Source organism: Anomaloglossus baeobatrachus, chromosome 10 (assembly GCF_048569485.1).
Source record: "Anomaloglossus baeobatrachus isolate aAnoBae1 chromosome 10, aAnoBae1.hap1, whole genome shotgun sequence".
Taxonomy (NCBI): Eukaryota; Metazoa; Chordata; class Amphibia; order Anura; family Aromobatidae; genus Anomaloglossus; species Anomaloglossus baeobatrachus.
In genome coordinates, this window is record NC_134362.1 from 43,599,531 (window position 1) to 43,617,424 (window position 17,894).

General features: G+C 52.2%; 1 protein-coding gene across 3 annotated transcripts in view; it reads left to right on the plus strand.

Moving 5' to 3' along the window:
- Positions 1 to 17,894, plus strand: part of KAT5 (lysine acetyltransferase 5) — a 75,407-nt gene that overhangs the window by 11,185 nt on the left and 46,328 nt on the right. For all 3 annotated transcript variants that reach the window (XM_075326412.1, XM_075326416.1, XM_075326415.1), the window contains 2 exons: positions 8,273 to 8,341; positions 8,717 to 8,853. In XM_075326412.1, coding sequence (XP_075182527.1) covers positions 8,273 to 8,341; positions 8,717 to 8,853 — 206 coding nt within the window. The remainder of the gene's footprint in view (positions 1 to 8,272; positions 8,342 to 8,716; positions 8,854 to 17,894) is intronic.

Here is a 17,894-nt window from a genome sequence, read left to right on the forward strand (position 1 = left end):
GTCGCCAGGGCATGGACGCAGGGGAATGGTCCCTTCACCCGGACGTGTTTCAGGAGATCTGTTGCCGCTGGGGGATGCCGGACGTCGACCTAATGGCGTCACGGCACAACAACAAGGTCCCAACATTCATGGCTCGATCTCAAGATCACAGAGCTCTGGCGGCAGACGCCTTAGTTCAGGATTGGTCGCAGTTTCAGCTTCCTTATGTGTTTCCTCCTCTGGCTCTGTTGCCCAGAGTGTTACGCAAGATAAGGGCCGACTGCCGCCGCGCCATCCTCGTCGCTCCAGACTGGCCGAGGAGGTCGTGGTACCCGGATCTGTGGCATCTCACGGTCGGCCAACCGTGGGCACTGCCAGACCGACCAGATTTGCTGTCTCAAGGGCCGTTTTTCCATCTGAATTCTGCGGCCCTCAACCTGACTGTGTGGCCATTGAGTCCTGGTTCCTAGCGTCTTCAGGATTATCTCAAGAGGTCATTGCCACTATGAGACAGGCTAGGAAACCAACGTCCGCCAAGATCTACCACAGGACGTGGAAAATATTCCTGTCATGGTGCTCTGCTCAGGCGTTTTCTCCCTGGCCATTTGCCTTGCCCACTTTTCATCTCAATCAGGACATCTCCTTACCCTCGTTTTTTCCTCATCCAGTTCACCAATGTGAAAAGGATTTGCACTTGTTAGATCTGGTGAGAGCACTCAGACTCTACATTTCTCGTACGGCGCCTCTGCGCCGCTCGGATGCACTCTTTGTCCTTGTCGCTGGCCAGCGTAAAGGGACACAAGCTTCCAAATCAACCCTGGCTCGGTGGATCAAGGAACCAATTCTCGAAGCTTACCGTTCCTCGGGGCTTCCGGTTCCCTCAGGACTGAAGGCCCATTCTACCAGGGCCGTGGGAGCGTCCTGGGCCTTGCGACACCAGGCTACGGCTCAGCAGGTGTGTCAGGCAGCTACCTGGTCGAGCCTGCACACTTTCACGAAACACTATCAGGTGCATACCTATGCTTCGGCAGATGCCAGCCTAGGTAGGCGAGTCCTTCAGGCGGCAGTTGCCCACCTGTAGGACGGAGCCGTTACGGCTCTATTATGAGGTATTATTTACCCACCCAGGGACTGCTTTTGGACGTCCCAATTGTCTGGGTCTCCCAATTAGGAGCGACAAAGAAGAAGGGAATTTTGTTTACTTACCCTAAATTCCTTTTCTTCTAGCTCCAATTGGGAGACCCAGCACCCGCCCCTGTTTTTGTATACACATGTTGTTCATGTTAAATGGTTTCAGTTCTCCGATATTCCTTCGGATTGAATTTACTTTAAACCAGTTATAATTTCTTCGGCGCTCCATTGGGAGACCCAGACGATTGACGATTGGGTGTATAGCACTGCCCTCCGGAGGCCACACAAAGCAATTACACTAAAAAGTGTAAGGCCCCTCCCCTTCTGGCTATACACCCCCAGTGGGATCACTGGCTCACCAGTTTTCTGCTTTGTGCGAAGGAGGTCAGACATCCATGCATAAGCTCCACTGTTCAGTCAGCAGTAGCTGCTGACTATATCGGATGGAAGAAAAGAGGGCCCATACTAGGGCCCCCAGCATGCTCCCTTCTCACCCCACTTGCGGTTTGTAAGGTTGAGGTACCTATTGCTGGTACGGAGGCTGGAGCCCACATGCTGTTTTCCTTCCCCATCCCCCTGAGGGGCTCTGAGGAAGTGGGATCTTTCCGGCCACCAAGCCCTGAGGCCGGGCTTCATCCACAGACCCATAGAACCTGCTGGATGTGGAGCGGGAGTGCCGTTCAGGGACAAGGCCCTGCAACTTTCAGGTACTCTGTGTCCCCGTATGGCAGGCCACGCACACTCCAGGCTTGCTGGGTGTGCTAGTGCGCCGGGGACTGTAGCGCTGTGCGCTGGGCTTATAGTCCCTGCAGATTACTGGGGGACTTTACGTGTGGGGACCGCCGCGCCGACCGCCCCTGGAGCGGCGGCGCAGCTGTGACTTGTAGTGCGCCGGGGACGCGCCGACCGCGCTTTTACGGCGGCGGCGTTTCTAACTTTAGTCCCCGGCTTTTGCGGCCTAGCGCCGCTTCGTTCCCGCCCCCCACCCTGTCACTCAGGGACAGGGAGAGACGCTGTTCTATAGCAGCGCCGAGGGCTGGAGCCTTATGTGCATTCTCCAGCCCCCTTTACTAGACACAGTGGGCGCCGGGTTCCCGCTCTTGTCTCGGGCACGCCCTCGGCCCGCCCCTCTCCTCTGGACGCCGGCAGCCATTCCGGCACGCAGAGCGGGAAAACGGAGACACTGAGCTACCAGCAGGATTCCGGCGCCACACACCCGCTTTTGTGCGGGCGGTAAGCGGCAACTAAAGTGCTGACCCACTAATGCCGAAGTGTCCTGTTGTACTTTTGTACGGTCGCTATTCAGGATGCAGACCTAGAAACAGCAGCAAAAGATCAGGGGTGCTAAAGCACAGACTCTATATGCTGCTTGTCTTGCATGTGCTGCAGTGTCATGTGTCCTTTATGCTTGTATGCTTTACATTGCACTGTAAGGGCTATTCTTGGCTGTCTACCCGCCTAGATGGCTAGACAGCGGCAGCAAACAGCAATGGTGCTAAGGCACAAGCTTTCAATGCTGCTTGGATTGCATGTACTGCAGAGTTTATTTTCATGCTTGTACATTCACTGCATGTCGCTATTCTTGGCTAATGCTCCTTGATGACTAGACAACAGCAGCAGAAAAGCAAGGGCGCTAAGGCACAAGCTTTCAATGCTGCTTGGATTGCATGTGCTGCAGTGGTTATTTTCATGCTTGTATGCTATACATTCACTGTATGTCGCTTTTCCTGGCTAATGCTCCTGAATAACTAGACAACGGCAGCAGAAAAGCAAAGGTGCCAAGGCACAGGCTTTCTATGCTCCTTGTACTGCATGTGCTGAAGTGTTTATTGTACTTCATGCTTGTATGCTATACATTGCACTGTACGGTCGCTATTCTTGGCTAATGCTCCTTGATGACTAGACAACAGCAGCAGAAAAGCATGGGTGCCAAGGCACAGGCTTTCTATGCTGCTTGTACTGCATGCGACTGTTCCAGGACCCCCAGTGTGAGCAAATACTCAACGGGGTCTCTGCTACAGGTGGCCAAAAGAACCACCTGTGATCCCTGTCCAGGGACAGGGACGGAGTTGCAGTTTCCGCTGATATATTGTCTGTGGCTATGACTAACATCTTACAGACTTTGCAGTCCAGACAGACCTTGGGCAATGTTGATTCAATGCCCCTGGCCACCCTGATTTCGAAACAAATCATGGCTCCAGGAGGGTCCCATGCATCCCAGGGTGCAGGCTCTGACACGGACGACAGTCCCAGACGGCCTAAGCGAGCTCCCTAAGAACGGCCCTCGACTTCATCACAGTACTCTCTGTATGATGAGGCAGACGTAGCTGTTCAGGACTCTGATCCTGAGACCGCTCTCAATCCGGATACACCGGATGGTGACGCTATAGTGAATAATCTTATAGCGTCCATCAATGGAAGGTTGGGTATTTCTCCCTCAACTCCTCCAGTGGAGGGGTCAGCTTCACAGCAGAAGAAATCCCTATTTCGGTATCTCAAGCGTATATTGAGTACTTTTCTGGTCACTCTGACTCCAGAGAAGCAGTCCAGGAACACCACGCTTATCCCGATAAGCGTTTCTCCAACCGTATTGAAGATACGCGTTGTCTCTTCCCCCCTGACGTGTTCAAGCACTCCAAGGGTGGATCCCCCAATCTCCAGGCTTGCGGCTAGATCTATAGTTGCAGTGGAAGATGGGACTTCACATAAAGATGCCATTGCCAGACAGATAGCCCTATCGGCGGGTCGGTTGCCCCGGCATTCGCAGCCATAGAGGCACTCCAAGCTATTTCAGCTAGTATTGCGCAGAGGGACGCGGTCACATGTACATCTTGGCCGCAGTAGCGTCCTTCACCTCGCAATGTCGGCATTGCGACTCAAGCTGTTTATGCTGTCCTGGACTCTACGAGCCGTACGTCAGTGGCGTCCGCCAACTCCGTGTTGTTACGCTCCTAGTGTTAAGGGATTGGAGCAGATGCTGCTTCCACAAAAGTGCTTAACCAGATTGCCTTTATCTGGTGACAGACTGTTTCGTGAGCGGTTGGATTAAATCATTCAACTGTCCAAGGGTACGGATTCTTCCTTACCCCAGCTATCAAACAAGACCCATCAGGAGAAGGGACAGTCGAGGTTTCGGTCCTTCCCAGGCTCGGGCACGTCCCAATTGCCCTCGTCTAACAGGACTCAAAAGGCTCAGAGGGGCGCAGGTTCCTGGCGGGCTCAATCACGCCCGGAGAAGGCAGCCGGAGGAACCGCTACCAAGGCGGTTTCCTCATGACTTTCAGCCCTCTCTCTCCACGTCCGCGGTCGGTGGCAGACTCCCCCGCTTTAGCGACATTTAACTGCCACAGGTCAATGGCCGGTGGGTGAGACAGTTTGTCGCAAAAACTTCCTCACCGGCCGAGCCGAGGCTCTTCTGCAGGCAGTAGGAGTCGTAATCCCGGTTCCTCCTCAGGAACAAGAGACACTTTTTACTCCGATCTGGTCGGGGTGACAAAATAGGACGACTCCTTCCGTTCCGTTCTGGACCTTAAACTGCTCAACAAGCACGTGAAAACCAGGCGGTTCCGGATGGAATCCCTCCGCTCCGTCATTGCCTCAATGTCTCAAGGAGATTTCCTAGCATCAATAGACATCAGGATGCTTATCTCCACGTGCCGATTGCTCCAGAGCACCGGCGTTTGCTACGATTCGTTATTGAAGACGAGCATCTTCGGTTCGTAGCTCTACCCTTCGGTCTGGCGACAGCCCCACGGGTTTTCACCAAGTTCATGGCAGCAGTGGGACCACTCCCGCACTCTCAGGGTCACCCTGTGATCCCTTACTTAGACCATCTACTTGTCAAGGCACTCTTTTAAGAGGCATGCCAACACAGCCTGAACATGGCGCTGGAGACTTCCCAGAGTTTCGGGTGGGTCCTCAACTTTTCAAAGTTAAACCCAATCGCTGGCATATCTTAGCTTGGGGTTTCACACTCTCTCAGCGATGGTGAAGCTTCCACTGGACAAACAGCGGTCACTACAGACGGGGGTGCAGTCTCTCCTTCAAGGAGACACCTCATCCAGAGGCAGTCCCTTTCACGCAGTTTCATCTGCGTCCACTTCAATAGAACATTCTTCGCTAATGGGAGGGGAAGTCGATGTCCCTACACAGGAACGTCCCCCTTTCTCAGACGATCAAGGACTCTCTTCAGAGGAGTCCACTCTTCAGATCAATTGTCTGGAGCTCTGGGCAGTGCATATGGCCCTGCAAGACTTCCTGCAGTGGCTGGAAGGCAAACAGATCCGAATTCAGTCGGACAATCCACAGCGGTGGCATACATCAACCACCAAGGCGGACTACGCAGTCGGCGAGCCTCCCAGGAAGTCCGCCGGATTCTGCTAGGGGTGGAAGACAGAGCATACACCATATCCGCAGTTCACATCCCGGGCGTAGAAAACTGGGAAGCAGACTTCCTCAGTCACCAGGGCGTGGACGCAGGAGAATGGTCTCTGCACCCGGACGGGTTTCACGAATCGGCACAACAGCAAGGTCCCGGTTTTCATGACGATCAAAGAGCTCTGGCGACAGGCATCTCACGGTCGGTCAACCGTGGGCACTACCAGACCGGCCAGACTTACTGTCCCAAGGGCCGTTTTTCCATCTGAATTCTACGGCCCTGAACCTACTGTGTGGCCATTGCGTCCTAGATCCTAGTGTCCTCAGGATTATCCCACGGGGTCGTTGCCACCATGAGACAGGCTATGAAGTCCACGTCTGCTAAGATCTACCACGGAAGTGGAAGATTTTCTTTTACTGGTGCTCTGTACAAGGAGTGTCCCCCTGGCCATTGGCATTGCCTACTTTTCTTTCCTTCCTGCAATCTGGGTTGGAAAAGGGCTTGTCGCTCGGCTCCCTTAAAGGGCAAGTCTCGGCGCTATTGGTGTTTTTTTCAGAACCGTCTAGCACGACGTCCGCAGGTACGCACGTTCCTGCAGGGGGTTTGGTCATATCGTCCCCCCGTACGAGCGGCCGTTAGATCCATGGGATCTGAACAGGGTACTAGTTGCTCTCCAGAAGCCGCCTTTCGAGTCTCTGACGGATGTTTCACTCTCTCGACTATCACGGAAAGTGGCCTTTCTGGTAGCGATCACGTCTCTTCGGAGAGTGTCTGAGCTAGCAGCGCTGTCATCCAAGGCTCCCTTCCTGGTGGTCCACCAGGACAAGGTAGTGCTGCGCCCCATTCAGGAGTTTCTCCCTAAGGTAGTATCCTCGTTTCATATTAATCAGGATATCTCCTTACCTTCTTTCTGTCCTCATCCGGTTCACCGGTATGAAAAGGATTTACATTTGTTAGATCTGGTGAGAGCACTCAGAATCTACATTTCCCGCACGGCGCCCCTGCGCCGCTCTGATGCACTCTTTGTCCTTGTCGCTGGCCAGCGCAAGGGGTCGCAGGCTTCCAAAGCCACCCTGGCTCGATGGATCAAAGAACCAATTCTTGAAGCCTACCGTTCTGCTGGGCTTCCGGTTCCATCAGGGCTGAAGGCCCATTCTACCAGAGCCGTGGGTGCGTCCTGGGCATTACGACACCAGGCTACGGCTCAACAGGTGTGCCAGGCAGCTACCTGGTCGAGTCTGCACACTTTCACCAAACATTATCCGGTGCATACCTATGCTTCGGCGGATGCCAGCCTAGGTAGAAGAGTCCTGCAGGCGGCAGTTGCCTCCCCGTAGGGGAGGGCTGTCTTTGCAGCTCTAACATGAGGTATTTCTTTACCCACCCAGGGACAGCTTTTGGACGTCCCAATCGTCTGGGTCTCCCAATGGAGCGCCGAAGAAGAAGGGAATTTTGTTACTTACCGTAAATTCCTTTTCTTCTAGCTCCTATTGGGAGACCCAGCACCCGCCCTGTTGTCCTTCGGGATTTTTGGTGGTTTTTCGGGTACACATGTTGTTCATGTTGAATGGTTTTTCAGTTCTCCGACGTTACTTCGGAGTGAATTTGTTTAAACCAGTTATTGGCTTTCCTCCTTCTTGCTTTTGCACTAAAACTGGTGAGCCAGTGATCCCACTGGGGGTGTATAGCCAGAAGGGGAGGGGCCTTACACTTTTTAGTGTAATTGCTTTGTGTGGCCTCCGGAGGCAGTGCTATACACCCAATCGTCAATCGTCTGGGTCTCCCAATAGGAGCTAGAAGAAAAGGAATTTACGGTAAGTAACAAAATTCCCTTCTTTTTCCTCCTTCTGGCTTTTGCACCAAGACTGATGAGCCCGTAGCAGTACGGGGGGTGTATAGGCTGAAGGGGAGGGGCTTTACACTTTTAGTGTAATACTTTGTGTGGCCTCCGGAGGCATAGCTATACACCCAATTGTCTGGGTCTCCCAATTGGAGCTAGAAGAAAAGGAATTTACGGTAAGTAAACAAAATTCCCTTCTTTGTTTACTTACCGTAAATTCCTTTTCTTCTAGCTCCAATTGGGAGACCCAGCACCCGCCCCTGTTTTTTTGTGTACACATGTTGTTCATGTTGAATGGTTTCAGTTCTCCGATATTCCTTCGGATTGAATTTACTTTAAACCAGTTTATAATTTTTTTCCTCCTTCTTGCTTTTGCACCAAAACTGAGGAGCCCGTGGGAGCACGGGGGGTGTATACGCAGAAGGGGAGGGGCTTTACACTTTTGGTGTAATACTTTGTGCGGCCTCCGGAGGCATAGCCTATACACCCAATTGTCTGGGTCTCCCAATTGGAGCTAGAAGAAAAGGAATTTACGGTAAGTAAACAAAATTCCCTTCTTTATTGCGATTACATTTTTTTGTACTTAAGTATATATTAAAGGCAAGAATTTAATCTAAATTGCAAAAGTGGGGAAAATGCAATGCAAAAACGTAGTAGTTCATGGGAACAGGCGGACAATTTTTATGTTTCTGATGAGTAACAACAGAAAAAACCCAACTTTTTAAAATAGTTTAATAAATACTTTTTAAACTATCAGCGACTCCTGCTCTGGTTAAAATAGGACAAACAGTCCAGCGGTACAGACGGCATCACTGGCTCGTGCAGCAGGACCCTATGAATTGCATCTTATTAATGCTATGATCACTATTTGTAGAACAGATCGGCTTTTTCATTGAGAGGTGGCAGCATAGGATTAATATATTTCTGCTTCCGTTTATTTTCAGCACTGGCAGAAATCCTGAGCGTCAAAGACCTGACTGCAAAGAAGCTGTTCTATGTCCATTATATTGACTGTAAGTAGGAAATGCATTGTATAGTAACGAATAGGAATTAAATCCAATCACAATCTACTAAAATGCTTGGAAAAATGGTCATACACCAACCGTCCAATGTATAGGGGGTTCCCGGACTTACCCAGAGGCCGGTGACAAGCAGTGGGAAGCAGCATTCGGTGTGTTAGATTTCAGCGCACTCGATCACCCCAGATAAGCCGCCTCATTGTGTCTGGCGGTGGCTTTTTTTTGTTTTTTTTTTTTGCTTTTTTTTCCTTCTCCCTTTGCCCATCATGTGTATGGGAAAGCATGGGTGACTTCAGCTAATGGAGTGTCCAGCTACTTTTAAGGAATTTGGCCGCCTTAAGAATTTTAACTCTTTCATTCTTCTTGTAGTCAATAAGCGATTGGATGAGTGGGTCACCTATGATCGCTTAGACCTGAAGAAAATTCAATTTCCGAAAAAGGAAGCCAAGACTCCAACAAAGAATGGCCTGTCTGGATCCAGGCCCAGCTCCCCAGAGAGGGAAGTGGTAAGTAACCGCTCTCCCTGTAGCTAGGGCTGTAAGTGAAAAGAAGTGACGGGTGGACCCAGCACCACCTATGATTAAGGACTTGGTTTTTATTTGTCTGAAACGCATAAGGTGCGCTTATGCATCTTCTCAAGTTTTGGATCTGTTGGATTTTTAATACCTAATTTTTGATATTTTAATATACTGGATTGTGGTCCTGGAAGACCACGAGCACCTGCAAGTCCTGGAGCGCAGTCCCTATGCTAAGCTGAAGTCTCATTACTTTTTTTCTTAGCTGTCATTGCTTAACCCCTTCACGACCTTTGACGGATCTATCAGTCATGGAGCGTGTCACGTTAAGCCCCACCCCCTGCCGCGGGCAGGATGCGGCGATCGGCGCACATATCAGCTGTTTTCAACAGCTGACATGTGTGCCTGCATGTTACGAGTGGAATCGCATTCCACCCGTAACATTAACACCTTACATCTCGCTGCCAAAGTCTGGCAGCCAGATGTATATACGCGCGGTGAAGATTTTCACTTACCGCCGCCCCCACCGGAAGTCACGTGAGTGATCACGTGACTTTCGGTGGTTGCCATGTTAGCACAGGGTCATGTGATGACGCCTGCAGCTATGACGTTTCACTTTCGTTTTCACTCGGCCGGGAGGCCAGTGAAGCAGGAAGTGACCGTATCTGCTGTTTACAGCTGTATAGCTGTGACCAGCAGATAGATCAGAGCGATCGGATTGCTGATCGCTATAGCCCCCTAGGGGGACTAGTAAAATAAAAAAAGTTAAAAAAAAGGTTTAAAAAATAAAAAAAAAACAAAAAACCTAAAAGTTCAAATCAACCCCCTTTCACACCATTGAAAATTAAAGGGTAAAAAAATATAAAATATACACCTATTTGGTATCACCGCGTTCAGAAATGCCCGATCTATCAAAATATAAAATCAATTAATCTGATCAGTAAACGGCGTAGTGGCAAAAAAATTCCAAACGCCAAAATTACGTTTTTTGGTCGCCGCAAGTTTTACGCAAAATGCAATAACAGGCGATCAAAACGTAGCATCTGCGCAAAAATGGTACCATTAAAAATGTCAGCTCGAGACGCAAAAAATAAGTCACTGAGCCATAGATCCCAAAAAATGAGAACGCTACGGGTTTTGGAAAATGGCGCAAAACGTGCGCCTTGTTTTTTGGACAAGCTTGTGAATTTTTTTTAACCCCTTAAATACAAGTAAACCTATTCATGTTTGGTGTCTACAAACTCGCACTGACCTGAGGCATCACATAGATACCTCAGTTTTACCATATAGTGAACACTGTGAATTAAATATCCCAAAAACTATTGTACGATGACACTTTTTTCTTCGGCGCTCCATTGGGAGACCCAGACGATTGGGTGTATAGCTACTGCCTCCGGAGGCCACACAAAGCATTACACTAAAAAGTGTAAGGCCCCTCCCCTTCTGGCTATACACCCCCCGTGGGATTACGGGCTGCTCAGTTTTCAAGCTTTGTGCGAAGGAGGTCAGACATCCACGCATAGCTCCACTGTTTTAGTCAGCAGTAGCTGCTGACTATATCGGATGGAAGAAAAGAAGGCCCATATAGGGCCCCCAGCATGCTCCCTTCTCACCCCATTCCTATTGGCGGTGTTTGTTAAGGTTGAGGTACTCATTGCGGGTACGGAGGCTGGAGCCCACATGCTGCTTTCCTTCCCCATCCCCCTGAGGGGCTCTGAGGAAGTGGGATCTTACCGGCCCCCAAGCCCTGAGGCCGGGCTCCATCCACAGACCCATAGAACCTGCTGGATACGGAGCTGGGTACCGTTCAGGGACAAGGCCCTGCAACATTCAGGTACTCTGTGTCCCCGTATGGACAGGCCGCGCACACTCCAGACTTGCTGGGTGTGCTAGTGCGCCGGGGACAGTAGCGCTGCGCGCTGGGGTTACAGTCACTGCAGCTTCTCTGAGGGACTTTATGTGTTGGGGACTGCCGCGCCGGCCGCCCCTAGAGCGGCGGCGCGGCTGAGACTTGTGGTGCGCCGGGGACTTCGCGCCGACCGTGCTTTTACGACGGCGGCGCTTATAAATCTAGTCCCCGGCTTTTGCGGCCTAGCTCCGCTTCGTTCCCGCCCCCACCCTGTCAATCAGGGCAAGGGAGAGACGCTGTACGATAGTCAGCGCCGAGGGCTGGAGTCTTATTTACATACTCCAGCCCTCTCACTGAGCACAGTGGGACGCAGGTTTCCCGCACTTTGTCTGCACACGCCCAGGGCCCGCCCCTCTCCACAGGACGCCGGCAGCCATTCCTACATGCAGTCTGGCTGGAGAACGGACACAGGCTCTGGGAGACCCAGACAAGGGATTTCTGGCGACCACACACCCGCGTTAAGCGGGCGGTAAGCAGCACATTAGTGCTGGCCCCACTAGTGCCACAGTGTTATTTTGGTGTACTTTTTTCTCTGTACCATATCTATATATATATTGCACTGTAAGGTCGCTTCTTGGCTGTATACCCTATATTGCTCTGAGGAGACAACAACATGTCATCCGCAAAACGCAAGGGTGCCAAGACACAGGCTGTAGACGCTGCTTGTGCCGCTTGTGGGGCTGATTTACCGGCAGGTTCCAATGACCCCCATTGTGTGCAATGTTCGGTCCCTGTGCCACTTCGTCAGCCGGACTCTATGGTGGTAGTGGCCCAGGCAGAGTCACCGGTGAACCCTGTCCCGGTGACGGGGACAGAGTTTGCAGTTTTTGCTGACAAGATGTCTGTGACTATGACAAAAATCCTAGAGACCTTGCAGTCCAGACCAGTTACTCAGACCATGGACACGGCTGTGTCAATGTTCCCCGGTCCCCCTCAGTTGGAGTTAATACGTGCTTCAAGGGGGTCCCAGGCATCTCAGGCTGAAGGCTCTGACTCGGATGACAGTCCCAGGCAGCCTAAGCGAGCTCGCTGGGAGAGACCCTCCACGTCCTCACGCTGGTCAGGGTCTCAGCGAGAAGAGTCTCTGTATGATGAGACAGAGGAGGGTGATCAGGAGTCTAATCCTGAGACCGCTCTCAATCTGGATACTCCTGATGGTGACGCCATGGTAAATGACCTTATAGCGGCCATCAATAGACTGTTGGATATTTCTCCCCCTGCCCCTTCAGCAGAGGAGGCAGCGGCACAGCAGGAGAAGTTCCATTTCAGGTATCCCAAGCGTAAACTGAGTACTTTTCTGGACCACGCTGACTTCAGAGAATCAGTCCAGAAACACCACGCTTATCCAGACAAGCGTTTCTCCAAACGTCTTAAGGATACACGTTATCCCTTTCCCCCTGACGTGGTCAAACGCTGGACCCAGTGTCCAAAGGTGGATCCCCCAATCTCCAGGCTTGCGGCTAGATCCATAGTTGCAGTGGAGGATGGGGCTTCACTTAAAGATGCCAATGACAGACAGATGGACCTTTGGTTGAAATCTGTCTATGAAGCTATCGGCGCGTCGTTTGCTCCAGCATTCGCGGCCGTGTGGGCACTCCGAGCTATTTCAGCTGGTCTGGCACAGGTGGACTCTATCATACGTCCAGCAGTGCCGCAAGTGGAGTCCTTAACTTCGCAAATGTCTGCGTTTGCGACCTACGCTATCAACGCTGTCCTAGACTCTACGAGCCGTACCTCAATGGCGTCCGCCAACTCTGTGGTTTTGCGCAGAGCCTTGTGGTTAAAGGAATGGAAAGCGGATTCTGCTTCCAAAAAATGTTTAACCAGCTTGCCATTATCTGTAGACAGACTGTTTGGTGAGCAATTGGCTGAAATCATTAAACAGTCCAAGGGTAAAGACTCCTCCTTACCCCAGCCCAGATCAAGCAAACCTCAACAAAGGAGGTGGCAGTCGAGGTTTCGGTCCTTTCGAGGCTCGGGCAAGGCCCAATTCTCCTCGTCCAAAGGGACTCAGAAGGAGCAAAGGAGCTCAGATTCCTGGCGGGCTCACTCACGCCCCAAGAAAGCAACCGGAGGAACCGCTTCCAAGGCGGCTGCCTCATGACTTTCGGCCTCCTCCCTCCGCATCCTCGGTCGGTGGCAGGCTCTCCCGCTTTTGCGACATTTGGCTGCCACAGGTCAAGGACCGGTGGGTAACAGACATTTTGTCTCACGGGTACAGGATAGAGTTCAGTTCTCGTCCTCCGCCTCGGTTCTTCAGAACTTCCCCACATCCCGACCGAGCAGATGCCCTTCTGCAGGCGGTGGGCTCACTAAGAGCAGAAGGAGTGGTGATCCCTGTTCCTCTTCAGGAACAAGGGCAAGGTTTTTACTCCAATCTCTTTGTGGTTCCAAAAAAGGACGGCTCGTTCCGTCCTGTTCTGGACCTAAAACTGCTCAACAAGCATGTGAACGCCAAGTGGTTCCGGATGGAATCCCTCCGCTCCGTCATTGCCTCAATGTCTCAAGGAGATTTCCTTGCATCAATAGACATCAAAGATGCTTATCTCCACGTGCCGATTGCTACAGAGCACCAACGTTTTCTACGTTTCGTGATAGGAGACGACCATCTTCAGTTCGTAGCTCTGCCATTTGGTCTGGCGACAGCCCCACGGGTTTTCACCAAGGTCATGGCGGCAGTGGTAGCAGTCTTGCACTCTCAGGGACACTCGGTGATCCCTTACTTGGACGATCTGCTTGTCAAAGCACCCTCTCAAGAGGCATGCCAACTCAGCCTGAAGGTTGCGCTGGAGACTCTCCAGACTTTCGGGTGGATCATCGACTTTTCAAAGTCAAATCTGTCACCGACTCAATCACTAACGTATCTTGGCATGGAGTTTCATACTCTCTCAGCGATAGTGAAGCTTCCGCTGGACAAGCAGCGGTCACTACAGACAGGGGTGCAGTCTCTCCTTCATGGTCAGTCGCACCCCTTAAGGCGCCTCATGCACTTCCTAGGGAAGATGGTGGCAGCAATGGAGGCAGTCCCGTTTGCGCAGTTTCATCTGCGCCCACTTCAATGGGACATTCTCCGCCAATGGGACGGGAAGTCAACTTCCCTGGACAGGAAAGTCTCCCTTTCCCAGACGGCCAAGGACTCTCTGCAAGGGTGGCTTCTTCCCACCTCATTATCACAGGGAAGGTCCTTCCTACCCCCATCCTGGGCAGTGGTCACGACAGACGCGAGTCTGTCAGGGTGGGGAGCAGTTTTTCTCCACCACAGGGCTCAGGGGACGTGGACTCAGCAGGAGTCCATCCTTCAGATCAATGTTCTGGAAATCAGGGCAGTGTATCTTGCCCTACAAGCCTTCCAGCAGTGGCTGGAAGGAAAGCAGATCCGAATTCAGTCGGACAGCTCCACAGCGGTGGCATACATCAACCACCAAGGAGGGATACGCAGTCGACAAGCCTTCCAGGAAGTCCGGCGGATTCTAATGTGGGTGGAGGACAGAGCATCCACCATATCAGCGGTTCACATCCCGGGCGTAGAAAACTGGGAAGCAGACTTCCTCAGTCGCCAGGGTATGCACGCAGGGGAATGGTCCCTTCACCCGGAAGTGTTTCAGGAAATCGGTCGCCGCTGGGGGGTGCCGGACGTCGACCTAATGGCGTCTCGGCACAACAACAAGGTCCCGGCCTTCATGGCGCGGTCTCGCGATCAAAGAGCTCTGGCGGCAGACGCCTTAGTGCAAGATTGGTCGCAGTTCCGGCTCCCGTATGTGTTTCCACCTCTGGCACTCTTGCCCAGAGTGCTACGCAAGATCAGATCCGATTGCAGCCGCGTCATACTCGTCGCCCCAGACTGGCCGAGGAGGTCGTGGTACCCGGATCTGTGGCATCTCACGGTCGGCCAACCGTGGGCACTACCAGACCGGCCAGACTTACTGTCCCAAGGGCCGTTTTTCCATCGGAATTCTGCGGCCCTGAACCTGACTGTGTGGCCATTGAGTCCTGGATCCTAGCGTCTTCAGGATTATCCCAAGGGGTCGTTGCCACCATGAGACAGGCTAGGAAGTCCACTTCTGCTAAGATCTACCACAGAACGTGGAGGATTTTCTTATCCTGGTGCTCTGCACAAGGAGTATCCCCCTGGCCATTCGCGTTACCTACTTTTCTTTTTCGCTCCTAATTGGGAGACCCAGACAATTGTATAGCTATTGCCTCCGGAGGCCACACAAAGTATTACACTTAAAAGTGTAAGGCCCCTCCCCTTCTGGCTATACACCCCCAGTGGGATCACTGGCTCACCAGTTTTGTGCTTTGTGCGAAGGAGGCAACACATCCACGCATAGCTCCACTGTTTAGTCAGCAGCAGCTGCTGACTATGTCGGATGGAAGAAAAGAGGGCCCATACTTGGGCCCCCAGCATGCTCCCTTCTCACCCCACTTCATGTCGGAGGTGTTTGTTAAGGTTGAGGTACCCATTGCGGGTACGGAGGCTGGAGCCCACATGCTGCTTCCTTCCCCATCCCTTTTTACAGGGCTCTGGGTGAAGTGGGATTCTATCGGTCTCCAGGCACTGAGGCCGTGCTCCATCCACAGCCCCTGGTATCTGCTGGACATGGAGCGGAGTATCTTCAGGGACATGGCCCTGCTACATGGAGGTACTCTGTGTCCCTGTGGGGACCGCGCAGACACACGGCAGCACTGCTGGGTGTGTTAGTGCGCCAGGGACAGCGGCGCTGTCCGCACTAGTGCCATCGCACACCACAGCGTTGCTGGGTGTGTTAGTGTATTGGGTGACTACCGCGCTAACCGCCGCTGCCGTTTTTATTTAAGGCGCCGCTGGGATTTGTGGTGCGCCGGGGACTTCCGCGCCGGCCAGCACTGATATGCCGGCCGCGCTTATTAACTCGAGTCCCCGGCTTCTGGGCCTAGTCTCCCTTCGTTACCGCCCACAGGCCTGACAGTCAGGGTAGGGGCGTGACGCTGCATAGCACAGCAGCGCTGAGAGCTGGAGTATGTTTTGCATACTCCACCCCTCTCACTGTGTGCACTGTGAAACCGGATTCCCGCACTTTCTCAGGCACGCCCACGGCTTCCTTCTCTACACAGGACGCCGGCAGCCATTAGTGTCAGTTTCTGTACGATACAGAGACAAGTGTGGAAGACCCTGGCATTCTGATAGTCACACAATCGCTGCAACAGGCGTTAAGCAGCACCTGTGGTGCTAACCCCACTAGTGCAGAAGTGCACTTATAGATATGCTTGTACTATATACATTGCACTGTTTGGTCGCACGTTGTATATACCCTCCTGGATTGTGCGGAGGAGTTATCAGCATATTCTCTGTGTAAAACAAAGGTGCAGAACCACATGTTTTTCTATGCAGCCGGTACAGCATGTACGGCTATACGGCCGGCAGGTTACATAGACCCCCATTGTATCCAACTCAGCCGGAGTCTCTGCTAATGGCCAGAGGATGAGGACGGTGTCTGCAGTATTTACTGACAGTTTTTCTGAGACTATGGCTATGATACTAGAAGCCTAGCAGTCCGGACATGTCTCTCACAACATGGGCACTGTTGAATCATTGATCCATGGCCTCCCTCAGTGTGAACAACTAACAGCTCCGGGAATGTCACACGCATCCCAGAGTCACGGCTCTGCACAGACGTCAGTCCCAGACAGCCTAAGCGGGCTCACTATGAGCGGCCCTCGGTTTCATCAGGGTCCTAGCAGAAGGACTCTCTGTGTAATGAGGCAGAAGTAGCGGCTCAGGATTCTGATCCTGAGACCGCTCTCAATCTGGATACACCTAATGGTGACGCCATAGTGAATAATCTTATAGCGTCCATCAATAGAATGTTGGTTATTTCTCACCCAGCTCCTCCAGTGGAGGAGTCAGCTTCACGTATTTTTCTGGACCACTCTGCCTTCAGAGAGGCAGTCCAGGAACACCACACTTATCCAGATATGCGCTTCTCCAAACGGCTTAGGATACACGTTATCCCTGCCCCCTGACGTGGTCAAGGACTGGACCCAGTGTCCCAAGCGGCATCCTCCAATCTCCAGGCTTGTAGCTAGATCCATAGTTGCAGTGGGAGATGGAGCTGCACTTAAAGATGCCACTGACAGACAGATGGATCTCTGGTCTAAATCCATCTATGAGGCTGTCGGCGCACCGTTGGCTCCAGCATTCTCACCCTTGGGGCACTCCAAGCTATTTCAGCTTGTCTTACACAGATTGACACGGTTACACGTACATCTGTGCCGCAGGTGGCATCCTTAACCTCTCAAATGTCTGCATTTGTTTCTTACGCGATTCAGGTTGCCCTAGACTCTGCGAACCGTGCGGCAGTAGCCTCCGCTACTCCGTGTTTTTAAGCAGAGCCTGGTCTGCTCGTTAAGTGAATGGAAGGCAGATTCTGCTTCCAAAAAAGGGTGCTTAACCAGTTGCCTTTTTCTGCTGACCGACTGTTTGGTGAGCGTTTGGATGTAACCATTAAACAGTCCAGGGGTAAGGATTCATCCTTTCCTCAGCCCGGACACAACAAACCCCAACAGAGCAGGAGGCAGTCGGGGTTTCGGTCTTTTCGAGGCTCGGGCAGGTCCCATTTTTCCTCGTCCAATGTGGACTCAAAAGGATCAGAGGAGCTCAGATTCTTGGCGGGCTCAGTCACGCCCAAAAAAGAGACAGTCTGAAAACCCGCTTCCAAGGCGGCTTCCTCATGACTTGCGGCCTCCTCTCTCCGCATCCTCGGTCGGTAGCAGGCTCTCCCGCCTTGGCGATATTTAGCTGCCATAGGTCAATGACCGTTGGGTGTGAGACATTCTGTCTCACGGGTACAGGATAGAGCTCACTTCTCGTCCTCCAACTCGATTCTTCAGAACTTCTCCACCTCCCGGCCGAGCCGCTGCTCTTCTGCAAACAGGGTGCACTCTATAGGCAGAATGAGTGATGACCCCCGTTCCTCTTCAGGAACAAGGGCACGGTTTTTACCCCAAATTATTTGCGGTGCCTATAAGAGCGGGCCGTTCCGTCCCGTTCTGGATCTAAAACTGCTCAGCAAGCTCGTGGACACCAGGCGGTTCCGGATGGAATCCCTCCGCCATGTCATCGCCTCAATGTCCCAAGGAGATT